This window comes from Trachemys scripta, chromosome 10 (assembly GCF_013100865.1).
Source record: "Trachemys scripta elegans isolate TJP31775 chromosome 10, CAS_Tse_1.0, whole genome shotgun sequence".
NCBI classification, from domain to species: Eukaryota; Metazoa; Chordata; order Testudines; family Emydidae; genus Trachemys; species Trachemys scripta.
This window is the reverse complement of record NC_048307.1, coordinates 43782431-43805246: the sequence shown is the minus strand read 5'-3', so window position 1 is coordinate 43805246 and position 22816 is coordinate 43782431. Positions and strand designations below refer to the sequence as shown.

Here is a 22816-nt window from a genome sequence, read left to right as displayed (position 1 = left end):
TGTGTTCCCATGCAAAACCCCATTTCTCATCCGAGCTGATCAGGCCTGTGTTCTTCGGCTGCCAAGCCTGCACTTAGCTCCAGGTCAGGGGAGCACAGTTGGATTTTCCAGCAATTCGCATGGCAGATTTGCATTCCCCAGGTGAGGTCTCAGGGGTGACTTTAATGTACGTGGCGGATGAGGGAGGGGATGGGCACATACACACACACTTTTACTCTGCCATTCAATACATAAAAGAAACCAGGAACCATGTCTAGCACAAATCAGATGACTCCCATTCTTAGAACAAGCCCCTTGAGCCCCTGGGTAACGAGCATGTAAGAGTCTCTCTCTAGGGAAGAGAGTTCACACACAAGAAGTTCTGATTTTATCCGAGCATCCAGGAAGCAAAACAAATCCCATGAATGTTTCTCATTTCCATGCAGATGTTTTCAAATTGCTAACCTTGCCTTTAAAAGAAGGCCACTTACCTTTAAGGTCAGGTAGAATTTGTTGGCAGGAAAAGAAAGAATTAAATCAATGCAGTAGTTCAGGGGTGGCCAACCTGTGGCTCCGGAGCCACATGCAGCTCTTCAGAAGTTAGTATGCGGCTCCTTGTATAGGCACCGACTCCGGGGCTGGAGCTACTGGTGCCAACTTTCCAATGTGCCTGGGGGTGGGAGGTGCTGGGAGCAGGGTGGGGGACCTGAAGGGGGGCTGCTAATGTAATACGTGGCTCTTTGGCAATGTACATTGGCAAATTCTGGCTCCTTCTCAGGTTGGCCACCCCTGCACTAGTTTAAGGACTTTAGGCCTTGGCTACACTGGCGCTGTACAGCACTGCAACTTGCTGCGCTCAGGGATGTGAAAACGCTTCCCCCTGAGCGCAACGAGTACAGAGCTGTAAAGCGCCAGTGTAATCAGAGCCTGCAGCACTGCACGCTCGCTCGCAACACTGCAAGCTATTCCCCTCGGAAAGGTGGAGTGCTGGCGGCGTGACTACACTCGCGCTTCACAGTGCTGCCACAGCAGTGCTGGGAAGTCCCGAGGGTAGCCAAGGCCTTAGACACGGCCATGAGAACTGGAGAGCCCAAGCTTCACAGCAGGAATGCAGACAGAGAAGAGTTGCATGAAAGCTTCTTCTGCTTCACTTAGAAGCCTCTCACACTTTGCCTGCAAACTCCTACAAAGTTTTTTTCTTGCATCTGAGTAGGGTGACCAGATAACAAAACTGAAGTATCGGGACGGGACGGGGGGGGGGGGGGGGAGGGAGGGAGGGGGGAGCGCGGGGGGGGAAAGAAAAAAAAGCCGCCAGAGCGGTGCCCGCGCCCCCGCCAGCTTGCCTTGTCTCCACCTCCCCCTGTAGGGGAAGGTGCCCAGCTGGTGCAATCCCATAGGCGGCCCCAGAGTGGGGGCAGCAGGCCCCAGCCCCCCAGTCCTGCTCAGGTCCTGCAGGGGAACAAACGGGGCTGCCGCTGCCTTCACGTAGCAGGAGGTGAAGCCCCGTTGGAGTCCCCGCGCGGGCAGCTGCTACCCTCCCACCCCCACCCATGGGCGCGTACAGGGAGCTGGTTCCCCAGGCCGGACCCGGGGCTGCCCCTGCAGGTACTGCCCTGCCCTCCTGCCTGCGCTTGGGGCTAGGCCGGACTCACTCACCCTGAACTCCCCTGGGTCCCCCCGGCCTCCCTCCAGTGCTTGCACCGACATACAGCTGATCGGCGCAAGCCTGGGAGGGAGGAGGAATGGCGTGCTTGGGGAAGAGGTGCGGATTTGGGGAGGGATCCAATGGGGCAGTGAGGGGGCGGGGCGGGGATTTGGGGAGTGATCCAATGGGGAGGAGGGGCGGAGTCAGGGCGGTGGGTGGGCACGAGCCCCTCCGGGCTCCACCTGTGCGTGGGAGCGGAGGGCAAAATTGCTTGTTTGTCCCGCATCCTGACCGAACATCGGTCAGGACACGGGACAAACAAGCAAATATCGGGACAGTCCCGATAAAATCGGGACGTCTGGTCACCCTACATCTGAGAGACCTCAGCTTGTTGCCACAAAGCAAAGCAGCATAGCTCTGTGCTAGGTGAGAAATCAAGGCAGCCAGCTGACTGGCGTTTCAGGAAGCAAACTGAAACAGAAAAATAAACCACTTGCTAATCCCAGACAACAGAAAAACAAACACTTTCAACTCTATTCCACCAACACGTGGTTTGGGATGGATTAGAAGTCCACACAACCCCCTCAACAAACACTCACTGCATTTGCAAAGCAAATGGCCTCCTGCCCTGCAAAAACTGAGTAGCAAGAATGGCTAGTGAAGCCAGTAAATGCAACGGCCTGTCTTCGCAGCAAACATCCCCCATGACACTGGCAAGCAGAGGCCGACTGGAACCCAGAATCCTGGAATCAAACAGCTCAGCGAGATGTGCAGTAGAAAAGGAGTTACAAAGCCCCACAGGGTTACAGTTAACTTCTGAGCTTGCAATCAATGTAGAATGATTTAACCATGTGCTCGGCTAAACTCAGCTCAAGATGAAAGGATGTTTTCAAACCTAGGTCCCTCCAGCTGTCCTGGTCCACAGTCTGGGAGACACGGAAGATAGTGATTCAAAGGAACAGGGTGGGTGTGTGGCTGAGCAGCTCTGCCTACACTTCAGTGGTTTGCAGCCTGTGCAAAATCCAATTGCTGGGGAACCCCCAATTTGGCCAAAGTAATAACGTTGGTGTCACCGGTTGGCAAGATTCTTTCAGTCCCAGTGTGTAGGATCAGGACTAAGACAGGCAACTCACTGGACCGGGGGCAATAACCCAATGCAAGCACAACTCAAGGCAACAAGCCTACAAGCTGCAGAGTCCTTGAGCAGCATGGATTCCTGGTGGTTAGAACAGTCAGATGTCTCAGCGAGAAACAGGCCTTCCAACCCAAAGAGAAGCCAAAGCATTGCTGTGGCATATCTCAGAGACAAGCTGATGGCTTGTGCCACCACTGGTCCTGAATGGTTACAGTGCCATGGATGCGCCAGACTGGAGACCATAGAGACCGTCCCATCCTCCCACCACCACATGACCCTTTAAGCGCTGAAGCCACAATGCTGCTGCCTCTGGCAGGGCGGATTTTGCAGAGTACAGAGTTGCTCCCAAGAGGCGTTTCATAGAAGAAGCTTGGCGTTAGTTTCTGATCGGATGTACCAGGAAAGCTGGTGTACGGGTTTGTTCCCGACGCTGCTACAGAAAGACATGCACACAAGCATCACAGGGCTGAGCTGCCTACAGTAGGATCTCCAGCTAGACCAGCTCAGAGAGAGGGAAACTTACACCACTGACACAGGGACACTACCAAGTCTGAGGCACCCAGAAACTACCTGAAATGATCACCCCCTCTCCTTGCTCAAGAAAGGAGAGATGGTGGCGGGAGCTCTCTCTGCCCCTTCTCTGGATGACCCCTTACCTAGACCTGTCTCCTCCAGTGCCTCTGCGCCGATCACACGAACAGCCCCAGAGTCTGCAAGAATCCTGCTTGGGCGCAGGGGCCCTGTGTAGATCAAAGGCTCATCTGCCCCACAACAGAGCAGAAGGGGACAAGGGAAAGTGCTACATGCCTGCACATCTTTGAGCAAGCCACCGCAGCCACTGCCCGGAAGACTTAACGTTAAGCCATTCGCCCACACACAGTCCTCAGACCTCATCCTCCATCCCCTCTGGCATTCACTCAGGAACAGGCTCATTCTTGCTTCCTCCCCTCCTCCACTCCCCTCTAACTCGAAGCCCTAATCCTCTCTACAATGTCATTACAATACAGGGAAATTGCGTCTTTTCTTTGGGCTGCCCGGTTATTTCAGATCGCTCGGTGGCTGTTTCTCTTCTGATGTACTGTCTGCACTCGTCTAAGCCATCTCGCGTGTCCAGACAGGCACCTATTCTCCTCAATGAGCCTGATCCATTACAAACTAGGGCAGACACAAGGATCTCACGGACTGCGACCAGGATGCTGCTGCAGGTGGGAAGCAGCAGAAGCAGGCCAAAGATCCAGCAACTAGGAGAAATACCCCTACTAAGGCATAAGCAGCCTGCTGGGTTCATCTTTCTTCCACTAAAACCTATTAGCTTTTTTGAGTCTCTCTGTGGTGTTGGCTGCCCCTTACGCTCTCCTGCTGTCTCACACGTGAGCGCCTTCTCCTGTCCCTCCTTTGAGGCCTTGCAAACTGACTCCCTGCTACATCTCTTCGCGTTCCAATCCCACAAGCCAGGTCACCCAATGGCCCGGTGTGTCCTGCTCTCACTCTGCTGCTGGCTGCCTTCCACAGAGCTGTGCAGAGTTTTTGGAGGCCTAGGGCAAAATCTGAAATGGAGGCCCCCCATGCTTCCAAAAATTTTACCCTGAGGGGAGGCTGGCAGGGGGAGTGGGGGAGGACTGGAGAGTGACCCTGCACTGCACTCACCCCACAGTGGCGGCTCCTGTCCCATGGGACAGGGCCTGGCTCCCCACTCCAGGCATGGTGACCTGGTGCATGGGGTCACAGTACTACTCAGGTTTGGCCCAGCCGCTCTCCATCATGACAGAGCAGCAGTCAGGCCAAATCTGCATGGCACTGCGTCCCCATGCACCAGGTTGCAACCCCACTCAATTTGGGAGCCCTCTGAAACAAGGGGCCTGGAGCAAACCGTCCCTTCCCTGCTCCCCAGCAGCTCTGGCATTCCACACAGCCCCCCCATGCCTGAAATCCTCTCGCAGACTTCTTCCAGAAACCCTATTAGCTGCAGCCCCCTGCTCAGAGAAGTGTTAACATACTCCAGTTTGTTCTTGTGGTTCTCAGGCTCCCTGAGGAAAGACATCCCCAACAGGGGAGCAGTGCAGATCATTAAAGGATCTGCAAACCCACACATGTCTGGGCCTGACTTGGCCCAAAGAGGGGCACTGTCAGAAAACAGAACACTCCGAAATAAGTCCAAAAAAATCAAAATCCTTTTAAACTACGCCCTGCATGCACACCCAACACCAGTGTCCTGAATCAAGCCTTTTACAGGTGCATGAGTGACAATCTGCATTTTCCCCAATAGCGTCAGAAGTCTCACTAACAAAAGTGGATCTCCCCGATCCACTTGTAACAGTGCTTTGAGCCATACTGATGAAAAGCACTAGAGAAGAGCTAGGGATGATTACGACAGCATAGACATGACCTAAATAAAGCTGGGATACATTTTTCAAATTTTCAAGATTGACAAAAAGTGTCATGAAAGAAGTCATCAGTGTTTGACCAATGCTAGATCTAACCAGGTTTTAGTGGTGTCCCTAAACCTTGGTCCTGTCTTAGACATGCCCAAGGCTTTGCCTGGGTCATAGAATATGAGTAAGGTCTCGTCTACATTACAAAATGCAACTGTGTGGTAGCCAGGCCAGAGACAGCCACATTGTAACAGAGACCCCTGGCACAGCTGTAACCCTAAGGCAGATGAGGCTTTTAGTATCCAAATACCTCACCTATTCGTGCCGCTGCACTAAAAAGTTGTCTGACTCCCCCACCCCAGTTTTGCTAGTCTGAATGCACACTTGACATGTACAAAACTGAACAGCAAGGAAGTAGCTGGAGTAGCTTCCATGGAAGTTGGTCTTTCAGCAGAACTAAAAAAAGCACATTTGAGCCTCCTTCCACCAACCCTCCTGGAAAGGGGTAACACTGGAAAGTCCAGAGTCAAGTAATTGTAGAAATGTGGGGCTGGAAGGGACCTTGGGAGGTCATTTACTCCAGCCCTCTGGACTGAGGCAGGACCAAGTAAACCCAGACAAGCCCTGACAGATGTTTAGGTTGGTTGGACAGTCTTAAAAAGTTACCGTGAAGCCAGCTCCTAGCCACCTATAGCTCTAGTTTAGCCAACAAGAGGTTTGCTTTATTGTTTAAACGCTAACCACTCAAGTTCTTCTTGAAGATCACCAAGCCAACACTGCAACAGAACAGAAGCCAACTTACAATCCCACAGCAGCTGGATGGCCAACTTCACCCTCACTCAGCTCTATGGAGGCTCCTTATGAATTGATCATTTCAATGACATGCCTTATCAGGACAGCTCAGTGAGAAAATCTCCCTGTACATAATACTGCTGTGAGGACACGGGGTGGGGGTGGGGGGGAGAAAGGAGGAAGAGAGCAGCTTCCTGGTCAGACAGACAGAGAACATTTTGGGTCAACTGGCTGCAATATTAAACCACTACAATTATTCTTCAAGTTCTCAGCCAGGACCGCTAATTAAAACTGCTTTTCTCTGCATCAAAAATATACAGCATTTTAAAAGTATCTTGATTCCTTGTGAGGCAAGACTGGTAATAGCACAAAAGCCATAAAGCTACTGAAACAAACAACATCAACAGGCGAGGTTAAGAGGTTCAATGGCTCACTGTTTAAGGAAGAACAGCTGATGGGAGTCACACTCCAGCACTTGTGCTTAAGAGGGAAGTTAGCTGAATTCTAAAAGGATTCCCTTTGTGAGGGGGAGCAGCTGGACGGAGGTTGGCAGCCCACATGCCCAGCACTAGATGACATTCAGGATGGGATTCTTCCTTGCCTTCCATCCTGTATAGTCATTTACGTCACCATTCTACTCCGATACTTGTGCAAACGACGCCACAAGTTGCAGGGCTGTGGAGGATCAGGCCCACCAAGTGGAGTGACACGCACCACCTGCTTGGAGTTTGACCAACAGTCCTGGCACACATTCTTACAGAATGATCATTACATTAGATTAGAGCCCCAGCTATTACTCAGATCCCCTTCCCCATCTGTCCACTCTGGCAGTCCCTTCTGGCCTTAAGCTCTCTGACTCCCGTGATCTATTCCCGGCACCTCTCCCTGCCCCAAATTCCCCATCTGAAAAAGCAGGGTGAGCACTAACCTCCACCTTGAAAGGGGAGGTTAGTGGGTTAGAGGGTTCATGTTTGCAAAACACTCTGATGTCCTGGGATGGAGGAAGGGTCCTTTTATTACCATTATTTTCTGCTTCCGAAGTCATTTCAACTTTGTATTTATTGTTGGAAGATAATTAGGCATTATTAGAGCAGAGCAAGAGGCAAGGACTGTTTAAGGAAACATTCACACTCTGGGTGTCATCACTGGGACAGGAATGTGTACAAAAAAAGGGATTAAAAACACAGACCGTTTCACACACGAGCAAAGCAGAAGGAAAACGCAGCGTCTCCAGCTCAGAACCCCTTTGCTTCGGGGAACACATGGAACCCTATTGCAATAGATTTAGTAGGACACAAAGAAGCTTGCCCTATAAAGAGAAATCAATAGCCATTAGAAAGGATGCACCATTTTGTGTGGATAGAATTACTGGTTATGTTACAGTAAGACCCAAGGTTCCCATTAGGATCGGGCCCCATTGCGCAGCTGGGCATCATATGCAAAATCCTCCCACCTCGACCCTGCAGCAGCTGCACTTAGACGCCGTGCCCTGAACTCCCGATGAGGGAAGGGTGGGAGAAGACGGAGCTGGGAAAGGCTGGCCAGTAGCCATCTGTCCTAACCTACCCCTCAGCGGCAGGCAGGCAGGATCGCTGGTAGGGAAGGATGAAGTCTGGGATCTAAACCAAGCCAAGCATGGGCATGGAGAGGAGTCGGACGTCTGCTCTATGCCATGGGTAATCCTTCCCTGGAATGGCAGCTGCCTGACACGATTGTTTCACAGCCACCTTCATGATCTCCCAGGGCCAGTAGCTCCAGCCTGCCTTTCTGGCACTCTCCAACTGCACCAGCGATGCAGGGTGTTTGCTCTGTGCAACTCCACCTCCAACCACTGACTGTCTGCACGTTTACCAGGCAGACACTGGCCTATAGATGGCAGGGACCATAAACCCAGTCCAGCCAGCTGTAATTCCCCACAGCTCAACACACCAGCGCAGCCGACTGAGCCAAATCCGGCCTCGCCTCCTCATCAGCCTGACATATTCGACCCCACAGCACTGGGCTTACACCTCCAGGCAGCCTGACCTAGTCCTAACTCCTGTGCCCTGGCAAGCTGGACAGAGGAGGAGCTCAGCATGGCACTGACTCTGCAGGGCCCAACACAAAGGCAAAGGGGGCACGAGGGACCCAGAGTAGTGAAATCCGGTCAGATCCTGCCCTTTACAGCATTTTGACTGTATTTTTGTGTTAAAGAAAAGAAATCCAGGAACGGATGGCCTGATTTACACCTGCAGCTGCTCTGGCTTTCAGTGGGAGTCGGGGTTGCTCAGCACCTCTGGAAAACAGTCAAGCCCTTAGTGTGGAAGCTAGTTATTAGTGCTGGTTGGATGCTACCAAACAATCCGCATGCCCAGTGAGCAGCAGCAGGAGATGGGAGCTTTTAAGTGGATTTCTCCCTCCCTCAGACAAGGCAAACTGGGGTTTAGCACATTTTAAGCTGGGATTTCTCAAGAGGGGATAAAAAAGGAAGATTTTCTTATCCAGCCAGACAATGCATTTCACACTAGTCGTTTGTGGGACTCCTGCAGGGAATGGGTTTTCAATTGAATGTGAGGTGCAGTAACAGGTCAGTGCTGCACTCAGTGGGTGCTCCCCACTCCCTCATTCAGGGTGCACAACTTGCATGTGTGTCATTTCTATCACGCTAGCATCTAACAAATACGCCCTTCCACACACATGCAGGAGCGCCCTGGGGCGGACTCTGCATCTGTACCTGCTTTTAGAGGCTACCTAGAATCTTGATCTTACGTCCCGTCTCTCACCAACTCCAATAAAAATATAACTGGGGAAAGCTCCTTGCAGCCAGTGCTGCATTTTCAGCAACACACTGGGCTTGTTTTTAAATCATTGTTACTAAAGACACTTAACACCCTCCTCCCGCCATCTCTGAAGCACTCTAGTTGCTGAGCCCCCCAGCATCATACACACCACAGACAAGTTTACAGGTACCACAGATTGATGGTTCTTGTCTAGTTGCCCCATACAGCCATGTTCTTTTGGAGCATCTCTTACAGGGCGTAAGATGAGTCACATGCCACTGCCAATGACATGCCCTGGCTCTCCAGAGTTTAAATGCACTGTTTTTTCTCTAGCCCAAAAGTTTCAGATGGCAGCAGAGCCAGTTACACAAGAACCATTCTTGGAATCAGGAAGCTGGGGATTGGAAGTGGAGTGTTCCTTGTACACCAGTGTCTACTGCCTTGTAACCTTGGCTGGCTCTCTCTAAACAGCTCACATTCTCTTGCACTCTCGCAAGAAAGGAAGTTGTTTTGTATCTGACTTGTCTCCCCCATGGGCTAGAGCGCTCCCTGTACTTCCCTCTCCTGGCTTTAAGGAGCTTGGCTGCTACCTCCACAGACCACAACCAGCCTTCCGTGGACTGACTGCAGCTGGAGCAGACACACTAGAATTGAAATGTTTCCTAAAAGCCAGAAGTGCAAGGGGAAGACACAGGATCCAAACCTTCAAAGGCTTTCCAACTCAAAGCCAACACCCGGAATTGCAGCCCGGGCACGGACCACATGACCGCCCCGAGCAGAGTACATTCCAATAGCAGAGCACGGTGGTGAGCAGAGCCTTCCAGACAGCAAGAGGGGAAGGAAGCATCTATGGCTACTGCTGAGAACCCAGCAGCAGCTGAATAGTCACAGTGTCTCCACCTCAACCTGCAGACGTTGCCAGCAATCAATGGATGTGCCCTCGAAAGAGGGAGCAAGTCTCACCACCGCCAGCAGAGGGCAGCCCTCGGCCTGCTTGGTACAGCTCAGTACTGCATCTGTCCCTTCTGCAGACTGAGGAAGCCCAAGTCTTAACCCTCTCCCATGTGGCAGCCTTCACCCTTCCCCTAGGTGCCTCATTCTCACTTCCCTTCTCCAGCCAAACACCCTTTCCCCCAGCCACGGATGCAGCTCACGGACACCGTCAGCAGCCAGTAAGTGCCGGGAGAGATGGGGATGGTGGCCGCGCCGGGGGGGGGGGGGGTTGGGGGGAAAGACGGGACGGGACACAGAGCCCAGATTCCTGAACGCTAGGTAGCCCATCTCTGAAGGCAGCCAGAGGAAGGGAAGAGGCAGGAAGCCGCACACAGCGAAGGACGAAACACAGAGAGGACTGACTGCAAACTCCTTGGAGTGGAGCCCTTTCCCAGCACAGTAGGGTCTCAATCCTGACCGGGGGCTCTGGGTGCTGCTCTAATACAGGCCATCCTCAACTAGCAACATGTCCTGCAAGCCCCTAATCTCCATCTGGTGGGAGAGTGCAGCCTGCGTTAACCTTTGCACACCTCAGCCCAGTCACTCAAAGCAAGGCCAGGCGGTTTCAGGAAGTTATCCCAGTCTTCGGGGGGACTGGGGCTACAGAGGGGGGCACATCAACAGGCAGCACCCACAGCCCGGAGGAGCTCTGCCATCGGGCATGGCAGGTGAACAAACCCCAGGCAGTCAGTGATGTGCAGGGGGAGCAGGCAGAGAAGCAGATGCTCTTGCTGCTAGACTGGGCCTTGCAGGCCAGCAGCAGGATCCTGTGCTTGACTCACTCTTTCACTGATGAGGCCCTTTGAGCTCCTGGACAAGTTCAAGAGGTGTGAGCCAGGCCCAGGCTGGTCTTACAGTGTGCAAGACCCCCAGGGGCCAGTAACTAGGGTGCTGACCCCCAGGCGATCAGCTGCCCCCCAAGCAGCAACTTGTACTGCCTTTGCCTAGAGCGACCGCCGGTGGGCTTGTGAACAAAACTCTGTTAGAAGCAAGAGGCAGCCCTCACCAAGAGGCAACAACTGGGATTCAGCCAGGAAGGAGTCTCCTTACTGGCTGCCATGAAGACACCTCGGTAAGCTGGAGTCTCTCCTGCGTCTGTGACCCTGGGTCTGTGGGGCCACAGGCAGCCTTGGCAGAGCCATGGCCAATGTATCTGGGGAGACCAGTCACTGCAGGGAATGCCAATCACCGGCAGCCCCTCCCAGGACCTCTGGGCCAAGACCTCTGATTGGGCCAGAGTGATTCTTTAAGTCTGGAGGGAGTGCCAGGAATTCACTTGTGCCACAAGGCAGATCCCTGACCTGCTGAGACAGACCCTGGCTTATTCCTGGCTAGGAAATTACACACGTCATGACTCAGACTTCAGTTTTCAATATCCGAAAGGGCCAATCATGCAGAGGTGAGGCTTGAAGCACGCAGAGCTGCAGACACCAGCCCAGGTCCATCTGGCCATGCAGTGTTCTGGAGCAACTCGGAGGTAGTGGACAGACCAAGCCTATTCCTCAGTTTTGAACGGATGTGTTCAAAGTTTGAGAAGATTCATTCTGTGCTTGCTAAAATTGCTGAATACTGATGCAATTATTTTCCCTCGTTTCCTGGTTTAAACCAAGTTCCAGGCAGTATTTACCAGCACCTTGTCCTATACGGATTTTTCCCCAGGAAATTTCCAACCCTGCTTGTGGGGCTTGGGCTGCAGGGCTAAAAATAGCAGCGTAGACGTTTCCACTTGCGCCCGAGCCACGGCTCAGAGCCCAGGCTCCAGCCCAAGCAGGAATGTCTACTTTTATCGCCACAGCCTGAGTCTGAGTCAATTGAGCCAGACTTGGAGACTCAACGCCACAAGGTTTTCTTTGCAGCGTAGACATACCCATCTGCCTGAGCACCAAGCGCTTTACATGCAGCTTGTCCCCATCCCCAGGAGCCCACCCAGCAGTGGGGCACTATCATCTCTCTCCATTCAGACAATGGGGCCATCACTGGACACCTCCCAGAAGAATTAGCTATGAACTCACAAGAGGACAGGGGTCAGAATTTCCCTCCTCACTTTCCCTGGGGCCATTAAGGCTTTAAACACAACGTTTCCTTCTCTCCTTCCCTTCTCCTCAGCTTTTGTGTTGTGGCTGTGGAGTGCCAGGCCAAAGAGGCGATGGAGTTCAGAAGAGAGGCCAGGTTTGCGGTCCCTTAGCTTCCTGGGTGCTAAAGGCCAAGTTCCAAGGCCTTGGCCCTGGAGCCAGGAAGGCCCCATCTCTGGATCTCACAAGCTTCTGGCTTTGAAATTCGGTGGGAATCCAGGTGCCAGGGGAGGGTAACCCAGCCCCCTCTGAGTAACCTCGGCCCAATTCCACAGGGGGTTTTGGAGATCCTCCTCCACAACATACTGGTAAGGAAATCAAGACACGCAACCAGGAGATGACATATCCAAGGCCACACAGCAAATCCGTGATGGAGCAAAGCAAGAAAGAGAGCGAGAGACACTCCCAGTTCTTGCTCTAACTGCTCAGCCACATCTTGCAATAAAGTGGGAGACTCCGACACCCGGGGGGGTGAGGGGGCTGTGTGGACACCAAAAGCACTGCACAGGGGCAGCGACTGAGTTAACCAGCTTCCCAGAATTTCCACCATCTGCCAGGAGGCAGAGACACTGATGAATTGCCAAGTCACTTATGCCTTCGGGGGCAGGGTTGCAAATTTCCAAAGATCTGTTTCAGCACTTCTGCAGCAGCTAAGAATTCACTATGGCCCCAGGCCACTTCAGTAACTAATTGTCATTTCCAGGTGATTACTGCATCCATCCTGCCAGGACAGTAACATGCCCTGGAGAAACAGCACTAAAGCTATGGGGCCTCTGGGCCAGGAATCAACCCACGTGCCACTTAGCTTATGCTCCTTATGTCTTTGCCACGGCAGTAGGTAGAGTTGGGGGATGAGAGGGGCAGCCAGCACTTCTTGGTGCACATGAGTTCAGGGACCACAACCCCACCCAGCCTCCACAGTCCATCAGGAAGAGGAATGGAAGCAGGAGAGGGGGGTCCCCTGCCAGCCGTCTGACAGCCAAGGGGGCAGGATCAAAGGGAGAACCTGCATCCTGCTGTTAAAAGCACAGCAAGCCTCCAGAGCTGCTCTCAGGCACCCTGCGCTCTGCCTCCCTCTGTGCACTGGTCCCTCTCCGGCTGCCGCTGAGTGCAGCCTGGCGTCTCTCTCTCATTAGGAGACCAGACTGGCTCTGGGTTTATTATTTGTAATTCCACAAACAAGAGTCTAACAAAGCAGCTGCCACGTTCACAGCAAGCAGCAGCTGAGACAACTATTCCCCTGCCATTTCGCCAGCAACGGAGCTTTCCTCTTAGTGCGCATGTTCGAGGGGCAGCATGATCCAGTGAGAGGGCACTGCTCAGCAGCCAGGGGCTCTAGACCCAGCTCTGCCTCCGACCTGCTGCGTGGCATTGGGGAAGTCCCTGCCCCATACCATGCCTCAGTTTCCCCTCCTACCCTTTGCCTGCCTTGGCTTTTTCGATTGCAAGCTCTCCGGGGCAGGGACCATCTCTCGCTATGTACCCACAGTGGAGCCCGGTTCTCACTTAGGGCCTCTGGGCACTACTGTAACACAGATGACACTCGCCCAGCAAGACACTGGGCTCCCTCAGCCTTAAGCCCCCTCCTCCCTGTCGCATGTGACAGTTGATTTGGCAGGGAGATCTGGCCAACGGGGGTAACAATCACCAAACACATGGATAGAGAGACGCAGACTGCCTTCAGCGGAGGGCCACGTGCCTGGGTAGCAGGAGCGCAGAGGGCCCAGTGGCAGCTGTCCTCACCCACCACCATGGCTCTCTCCTCCCTCACCACAGCCAGTGGCAGCAGCCAGGAATTTGCTTTAATCCTGAACACACCTGGCCACATGCCCCCGTGGTGTAAGGCCTGGCTGGCCCTACTGGAGTTACACTGCTGACTCAGCTGGCCCACGCGCTGCAGCATTCCCCCCCTCTTCAGGATCCAGGGTGCCACACCCACCAGAAACAGTGTCAGGGAAACCCACAAGGAACCCTTCGCTCCCCAATACTCATGTCCAGGGCGGCAGGAAAACCCCCTTACAGCTGGGGTTCCCCTCGAATATGATTCGAGGCAGGACCTCAGATCCCCTCTTCACCCCCACCCCCCTTTATACAGGCACCATTCCATAAGGCTGGGCCTGAGCTGGCTGTTTGCAGGGGCAAACTCAGCCAGGGACTCCAGGTATTGCCGGAAAGAGGAGCCCTGCTTCTGTACACAAGATCTGCCGAGCCACTCTAGATCCCACGTGGTAATTGACATGGAGCAAGACAAGGCCACGCCACAGAAGGGTCACGGTCCCTTCCCAGCAGGACAAGTAGAATACACTGCAGTATGACAGTTGCATTAAGGGTCTGTATTCTCCCTGTCCCCATGCAGAAGCACATTACCCCCAAGAGAGGAGGCACAGATCTCTGAACCAATTGCACGTAGCTATCCACTGCTTGGACAAGCCAGGTCACTGGAGGGGGGGGGGGGGGGGGAACGACACTCAGAGGATATACTTACGATATGGAGAAAGACAAGTGGGGGGGTGGGGTGAGGGAATATCTTGAGCTCTGTGTGACTCGAAAGCTTGTCTCTCTCCCCCAACAGATGTTGCTCCAACAAAAGATATTCCCTCACCTGCCTCGTCTTCCTCCTTATCCTGGACTAACATGGCTACAACACCACTGCATACAAGATATGCAGGAAGGCTTTCGCAACCTGAGAATTAAGCTTACCACCAGCTGATGCCATCAGTCCCCAAATCCAGTCTGAACTGAGTGCTGTATATTCAGAGAACACTGAAGAGGGAAGGATGAAGCTTAAACTAAGCCCCACATCTCCCAAGAACTGAAAGATCATCCAGATTAGGAGGGCAACAGCTGTTTGCCTTGTACCTCAGAACCCATCAGTGTGTAGCTCTCATGGTCAGTGCAGAGCCCAGCAGCCCCCAAAGCAGAGCACCATCACTGCCCCAAGTCTGCTCAGCCAATTCTACCCGGAGGCTCTTGACTGACCAATGCCAGGCAAGTAGCCAGGGAATTTATGTCAGTCGGCTCCCACTCCAATTCCAGTTCTCCTGTCAAGTTCCTGCTTGCACACGGGGCTTCTACCATCCCAGGGCAGGGATGTGGCCACCTCAGCAGAAGAACTTACACAAATATACTTCTCTTCTCTTCCCCACCCACACCCGTGTTCAGTCCAGGGCTAGTCACACTGTTAACTAGGCTTGGAAGGATTTGATTTTTTAAATTGGTAAATGTCAATTTCACCCATACACACGCAAACCAATGGGAAAATATTATTTCAATAATCAAAATGTACAGCTAGGCGAAGAAAGAAAAATGCTGCTTGAAAAGTTGTTAATGTTTGACTGAAGGCTCTTTACTTTGTATATTTTGACATGGGATGTTGACAATTTGTGTGTCAGCCATGAGAACGCTTCAAATGACATTAAATCGTTATTGCCTCACCACCCCTTCATTTCCAGCAACTGTGAAAATTTAAAATCAATAAAAATGGGAAAAAATGCCTAAAGCCCAGAAATTTGTGCAACAGTGTAAATTTAAAAATCTATAAACATTCTCTGGATATCAAAGTATAGAAAGATCAAAATCCTATTCTGCCATGCATAGTATTAACACCGAATACAATGAATATCTGAGATCTAGCTCTATATTAGTCATACTCCAGACTAGTGATCATGACAGTATTTCGCTCATCCCCTCTAGGTACAATTGATAACTACACTTTGAGTATAGTCTTTCAACTAGTTGTGCACCGACCTTATAGAAATTTTATTTAGACTACATACATTTCCCTAGTTTGCTTATGAGAACGTCATGCAGACCCTGTGTCAAAAGCCTTACCAAAAAAATCAAGGTATATCACATCTATTTCCCTGCTATCCAGTAGGTCAGCAATCCTATCAAAGAAGGAAATTCAGTTACTTTGGCATGATTTGTTCTTGACAAATCCATGCTGAATATGCCTTATAACCCCATTATCCTCCTGGTGCTCACAAACTGATTGTTTGATAATTTGCTCTCGTATCTTTCCAGGAATTGAAGTTAGTACCCATCTTTAAAAAGTCAGCATGTATTCCCTTCTCCAAGCTTCTGGGAGCTCTCCCATTTTCCAGTAGTTCTCAAAGATAATTGCTAAGGGCTCCAAGGTTGCTTCAGCTAGTTCCTTATGACTAGAGAGAAACACGCCATAAAAACACGCTGCAGCCAGGGCAGAACGCACACATCGTGTGGAGTAACCCAAGGGTAGGCCTAGAACAACACACTACCTGATTCCTGCAGGGACCCCAGTGCTGCTGACAGTGCACAACAGGAAGCTCTTATCAGGCTCATCAACGTGAGGTGGGAATGCATGGAGAGGATGGAAAACTCACAGCTACGTAAACGCTTGCACCACTGGCCACACACTCTGCCCCGAGATCCAAACCACATTGAGCCAGAGCCCAGGCAGGAGGTCCCTGCCCAGGCGACAGCGACACAAACACTCATTAAAGTAGGGCTCAGCAAAGGGGGTTTAGGGGGCTCTTTATCCCCACTGCTGTTCAGGAGGCTCAACTCCTAGCTCTCCTGGGGCACATCTTGATCAAAGACCCATCCTGCCGCTAAACAGCCCACACTGATGGAGACAGGGCATCACCGTGGCGATTGCACCAGGCATCCTTCAACAGACATGTCGTTCTCTAGACCTGCAGGGGGACTGGCAGTCCTGAGGTTCGCACATGATGGGAGCATCAGGGCAGGCAAACAGGTACAGAGGATGCCAGGGGCCAGTGCAGGTGGAAAGCCAGGCTGGGGACAGATTCCTGCCCTTAGGAGGAAGTGGCCACCCCAGGTGGGAAGCCCACGGACTGGGCAGAAGAAAAGAGAGTGAACATTGGGAAAGAGCATGGTCCAATGTGAAGCTGGGACATTTGTCTCAGGCTGCCTGTGGCCACCTTGGATGCTAGTTCTCTGGACCCCATGAAAAGCCTAGGAGAAGGTTCAAAAGTGGCTCCCTTCCCCCACTGCCCAAAGGAGATTTTATTGTATGTGTTACACACACTGGTGTGTGGTTCTGAGGCAGATGCCCTTGGGGACAGTTTGGAAGGCAGTTTCCTCATGGCTTGTCCCACAAAAACAGCTGAGCCAGCGTTCCCATGTCGTCCAGGTACCACTGGAAGTCAGGACGCTCCCAGCTCTGACGCGCTGGGACAGTGCATCAGCCTTTGCTCCAGCCAGTCTCACAGTCGCTGCACTGTGATGCCTGCCAGGAGCCGTTCCTGTGGAAAGCCGTGCACACACTGCCCATTCCTCACACCTGGTCACATAGCCTCCCCAGCACAAGGGCAGCTGATCCTGGGAGATCATCATGCAGAGGATGAGGTGTTTTCCAGTACAGAGGGTTTGCACAAGGCAAAGGCTGCACATTTATCCTCTGAAGAGAGGGGAAGGCTATGGGCAAGATGGCTGGAGCGAAACTGCCACAGCTTCTGCACTGCATCCAAGTGGGCCAGTGAAGGGCGGTCCTATGAGGTTTGGGATCGGGCTGAGCTGCTGACCCTCAAACTCCATGTAAGCACCCCACGGGCAGCAGCTGTGGCTGGATTCCCAGCGAAGGACAGGTGAACTCAGGCTCATGCAAGCAGAGCAAGTTTCACCCACTGCGATTTCCATGCTCAGTTTGTCATTTGCCACCAGCTCTTCCCACACCTCACGTCATATCCTTCACAGGCGCTGTCCTGAATTCTCCACGTCTTTGCTCTGCTCAAATGAGCCCCCCTCCAATTCCAACTTCCACACCATAAAAACCAAGCCAAAGTGGGCTACAACGTCCAGAACACAGCTCCCCCTTCTCCCCCCACCCAAATGGGGGCAAGAGTAAATCAATCAAATGCAGTTCCCCACTTTAACCTCCTCCCCGATTGCCCAGGTTGCATGGTGCTCAGATGCACCAGGCCTTCAGTCTAACCAACTGACTAAGGCGCAGCGCCAAAGAGGAGTGTAATTAGGAGCGCAGTGTCTGTGTTTCTCTCCCAAGAAACAACAGCGGAGCACGCTGACCCAGAGTCAGGAAAGCAACCTAAATTCTGAAATCAGGTCCTTTGCCTTTGGTCCCCTGTCTGGGTTCCCACACAGTGTCCTCACTCACCAGCCAAACAAAATGCCAACCCTACTTTCTCACCCTTTACTTAATAAGTGTCCCCAGGCATCCAGATAACAGCCTAGAAATAGGAAACAAAACGTAAATGTCTAAGCTCTGTCACATGCCCATTGCTCCATGTCTAGCCAGATTGCTGCTACAATCACCAGGGAGCGGGGATGTGAGAGTCACCAATAGTAAGGATTAGACATTTGTGTGACTACCACCAAGATGTGAACACTCAGCCTGGAGCTGGGGTAAGGAAGTTACATTTTAGGGAAAAAAGACAGGCTCAGGAAAGGAGATCCCAAGAACAGGAGAATGCTCGGGAGTTGTTCAGCCCAGTGTTTCAGAGATAGCTCTCTGGTTAGGGGCTGAGCCCACAGCCCTGTTTCTTTAAAAATCACAAGAATCCAGCAGACCCCCTGGCTTAAGGACTGGTGGAGTCAAGCAGCTCTAGCTGGCTGACTGCAGTCTCGAGAAGGTCAGAAGCAATCAAAAATAATGATCATCTGCTGGCTGTTTGGTAGCCTGCATGCTGCGGGTTCCTAGTGGCCACGTGTCCATACTGGCAATCTAAGCAGCAAGAGCAAGGACACACAAACAATGCAGAAAGAAGCCGTCTCTTCCCCATGTTCCCCATGGACATAAAGCCGCCCAGGGGGAGCCACACCAGATTCTTATCTTCCCTGCTAGCCATGTTCTAAGTGTCAGGCAGCAGGGCTAAATGCACTGAAAAAGGTGAAGTCTAAATAGCTATGAAAGATGCCACGTGTTTGGAAGAAGTGAAGTCAGCCAGTCACAGCGCATCTCAGAAATCCAAGCCCAATGCAGCAGCACCAGTCTCCTATATATCCCAACACGCCAAGGCAAACAAACATTCTCAATCCAAGAGAGTGCTCAGCCTGCTGAAAGAATTAACACGCACCAGTGCGGGAAGAGGGCGTTATTCAGATGCTCATACTAACAAGCAAGGAATGAAATGTAATAAAGCAAAACAAACAATGCAGATCCTGTTAGTGCTGAGATTCAAAGGAAGGCCTGGCCTCGCTTTACGGGAAACAGCGACTCCGTTTCCCAACAAGAAACAGTACGGAGCTTCATTAGCATATGGAGAAAGCGCCAGCAGCCTGGTGAATGACCCAGCAGCATGTTTGATGAGATGCAATAAAATGGAGAAAAGAGAAAGTGTGGGGGAAAACTTTTTGCCCCAGCTAAATAAAAGTCAGCTTTTCCCTCTGCTTTACCAGTGTATAACCATATGCTCCGCAACCCAGTTTACAAAGAGACCTACGAAACTCATCAAAAACACAGAGCCCGGAAACATTCACACACAAAAAGTCTGAACATGTCAGCAGCAGAACACTGCCTGCTAATCTGCCAACGTGTCCAGCCCTGTTCAGAGTTGGGGAGCTGTGCACATGGCAGAGACAGGCTTCCGCAGTCCTGCTCTCCAGGACTAAGGCTCAACGGCAGCACACAAAGCAAGAACTGTGTAGGGAGAAGTTAGAAGAAACCACAAGTTCTCACTGACTGCCCTCCTCCTTCCCAGGAATTCATTTCTGTATGATGCAAGCTTTGACGCTGGCACCAAGACCTGCGTGGAATTGCTCCTGACCATCTGCATTGTTTAAAGATGGCAAGGGAAAACTCCTCATTCCCTTTCTTGCTCTCTGGATTTACAAAACCAGCTGCACCAAAACATGTCTGGATTTTGTGCCCACTCTGCTGTTCAAGGGGGTACCTGCATTAAAGCAGCAGGAAATCTTGCAAATAAAAGCAACAGATGACGGACTCTCTCCACCCTACCAAGGAGCTGCAGCCATCATCCCCATTTCAAACCTACCTTTACCCACCCTAACCTCCCCCGCATTTGAAAAACTGGCAAAACAGACCAGCCTTGCAGCATACCCAGAGAGTGCCACTGAACCAAGAGGGAAGTGAATTCCAAAGTCAAGGGGCCCACCCTTACCAAAAATGTTCTACTCACAATTAAACCACAGGAAGCCAAGCCTGAAGTAGCCCTTAGGGCAGAGGAGCAATTGCCCAGTAACCTCTGGGGTCCCTCAATAAGAAAGGAGAAGAATCACTCAATGACTCCCTCTGCACCATTAGTCACCATAGGTAGGGAAGGTAGCTAATCGCTCTAAAGCAGGGGTCGGCAACCTTTCAGAAGTGGTGTGCCGAGTCTTCATTTATTCACTCTAACATAAGGTTTTGTGTGCCAGTAATACATTTTAACGTTTTTAGAAGGTCTCTTTCTATAAGTCTATAATATATAACTAAACTATTGTTGTATGTAAAGTAAATAAGGTTTTTAAAATATTTAAGAAGCTTCATTTAAAATTAAATTAAAATGCAGAGCCCCCCGGACCGGTGGTCAGGACCCGGGCAGTGTGAGTGCCACTGAAAATCAGCTCACGTGATGCCTTCGGCAGACGTGCCATAGGTTGCCAACCCCTGCTCTAAAGGAAGGGATCACCAGGAGGGGAATCACTCCCAAATATCAATCACTGCATCTCCAAACCCCAGACTGACTGGAGTCTAGGAGACCTGAGGATCCAGATCCTGACAAAGCTGCCTTGACTTCATTAATAACAGGAGACTCAGGACAGAGCAATAGTTAGAGAGCTGGGCACCATCAAAAGGGTTCAGTGAGGAAGGATCTTTAAGAGAAGCAGGCATCTCTCCCTCCTGAAAGGAGGTGTTGACGAGTGCCAATAATGGTCCCAACACCGGCCCAGTGATTTTCACCAGCCAGAAGGGACATTGAGCTAGGACTTGTGGTTTAGATCCCAGTTCCACAGGGCCTCCAGAACCTCAGCAAGCAACCCTTGGCTGAAACTCAAACAGAAAAATTCCTTGTTTGGCCCCCAGCCAGAGACACAACTCAGCTCTCAGATAGACAGCTCTGTCCTCAAGCAATTTCCATGGCAAAGCATTTGGAGAACTCCTAGTTGCAGGCAACCTTTAGCTCTATTACAGCTGCATACAGCCTGGATTAACCAGCTTGTGCAGCCCAGAGCAGTTCTAGATATTGGAAATCTCCAGAGGCTGCAGCAGAGGAACCCCCTTCTTCACCTCCTGTACAGCCCCAGGATGGAACTGCAAAAGCCTTGTGCTCAGTCAGGCTTGGAAAGACACTTCTGCAACTAGCACAAGAGTCTCTTCCCTCCTGCTTCACCTGTCATAGGTCAGCACCACCTCACACTGGATGAACAGGGTATTTAGCAGCTACTGTATGGATAGCAGCAGGAAAGAGAGGAAGATAAGATCCTAGCAGGTTGCGTACAGGCTCATGCCATTAGCTTAGTAAGGCAGACCAAGAAAATAGGTCCTTCGCCTCAACCTCAAATCAAACAGCAACAGCAAGTCAGTGGCAGGGTGTAACCTCACTTCCCTGCCCCCGTCCCACCACAGCAACAACTGGGTGACACATGAGCCATGACAGCTACAGATCCTGAGTTAACCCACAGTATTCTCGCGCGTGTGGACAGAGTGGTCGGCCTTGCAGATTCAAACGCAGGAGGATCGGGGATACTCAATTACAGACTCTGCCATGATAGGGAGCAAACTCGCACTCAGCAGGCACTGCTAGGTATGGCAGAGTCCCTCCATGTTACAGATCAGCTGCAACCAACACCACCTTGCCATCTGAAGACCCCCACCTCATAAACCAGCAGATGCCATCTGGGCTGAAGGCTCCCTACACAGTAACAAGACCGGTCTCTGTCACTGCTGCAAAAGGAGCATCAATGGAAGCGTGGGTCCCTGCCAGCCAACCCCCCGGGACATGCGCCAGAAGAGGCCAAGTGGGGTCTCACAGTACAAAGGAAGCGTTGCTGGCACCACCTAGAGCGAACCTCCCTTCAGTCCCCTGGCACACAACACGGCAGCCCAAATATGCTGCTCCCTGTGGCCTGGCTATACTATCTCCCCACGTCCCTCTCATCACATCCAGCCTGCGCCCCTGCCCGATCCACCCCTCTCTCCTCCCCAGGGCCCAGCTGCGCACCCTACCGGACCCATCCGCCCCCACCCAGCCTGCGCCCCTACCCGATCCACCCCCTCTCTTCCCCTCCCCTCTCTAGGGCCCAGCCTGTGCCCCCCGCCGGCCCCATCCACCCCGACTCAGCCTGCGCCCCTACCCGATCCACCCTCTCTCTTCCCCTCCCCTCTCCAGGGCCCACCCTGTGCCCCCCTAACAGACCCATCCACCCTGCGCCCCTGTCCTCTCCCCGCTGTGCTCCCCAGTCTGTACCGCCTGCCTGGCCTCCCCACCATCCTCCTGCACAGCCTGATCCCCCAGCCCCCGTCCGGCCCCCTCCACACCCCAGTCTGACCCCTGCCCGGCCCCGGTACCTGGGCGGCGGCCCCGCGCTCTCCCCACGGCTCGGCGCCGTCATCCCCAGCGACTCGATCCAGTCCCAGCGCCGGCAGCTCGCTCCCAATTCCCACCCAACGGCCTCTCATTGGCTGCCGGGAGCCCCGCCCCAGAGCGCACAACTTCCTCCGCATTCGCCCATTGGCTACTTCAGGCCTCGTCCCCAGAGCACCTCCCCGTGCTCAGGTGAGGGGCGGAGCCTGGCGGCGGCGCGTCCCCCGCCTAGACAGGGGCGTCTGCCCCACCTCAGAGCCCCGTCCCGGGCATCTTACCCCTCCCCTTTCCCATTCCCCCCCGACAGTCACCTCCCCCCTGCCACGCACATCTCCTCCCTCCCCTCATAGCCCCCCCTGCCGCGCGCATCTCCACCTTCCCTTCATAGCCCCCTCCCGCCCAGGGCATCTTCCCCCTCCCCTTTCCCAGCTCCTTTCCCCCGACAGACATCTCCTCCCTCCTCTTTTCCAGCCACCCCCCCCGGACAGGGGCCTCTCCTCCCCGCCCCCCCCCCCCGGCACCTCCCTCCCTGCCCCGCGCATCTCCCCCTCCCCTTGCCCAGCCACCCGCCCCGGGGCCTCTCTC

The 22816-nt window shown here is 52.7% G+C and overlaps 1 protein-coding gene across 3 annotated transcripts in view; it reads right to left on the bottom strand.

The window, feature by feature from the left end:
• Positions 1-22280, bottom strand: part of GRAMD2A (GRAM domain containing 2A) — an 81164-nt gene extending 58884 nt beyond the window's left edge. For all 3 annotated transcript variants that reach the window (XR_004647367.1, XR_004647368.1, XM_034783288.1), the window contains exon 1: positions 22216-22280. Coding sequence is in view for 1 of the 3 variants with exons in the window: in XM_034783288.1 (XP_034639179.1) it covers positions 22216-22259 (44 nt within the window). In the remaining 2 variants the exon portion in view is untranslated. The remainder of the gene's footprint in view (positions 1-22215) is intronic.
• Between the last annotated feature and the right edge of the window lie 536 nt (positions 22281-22816).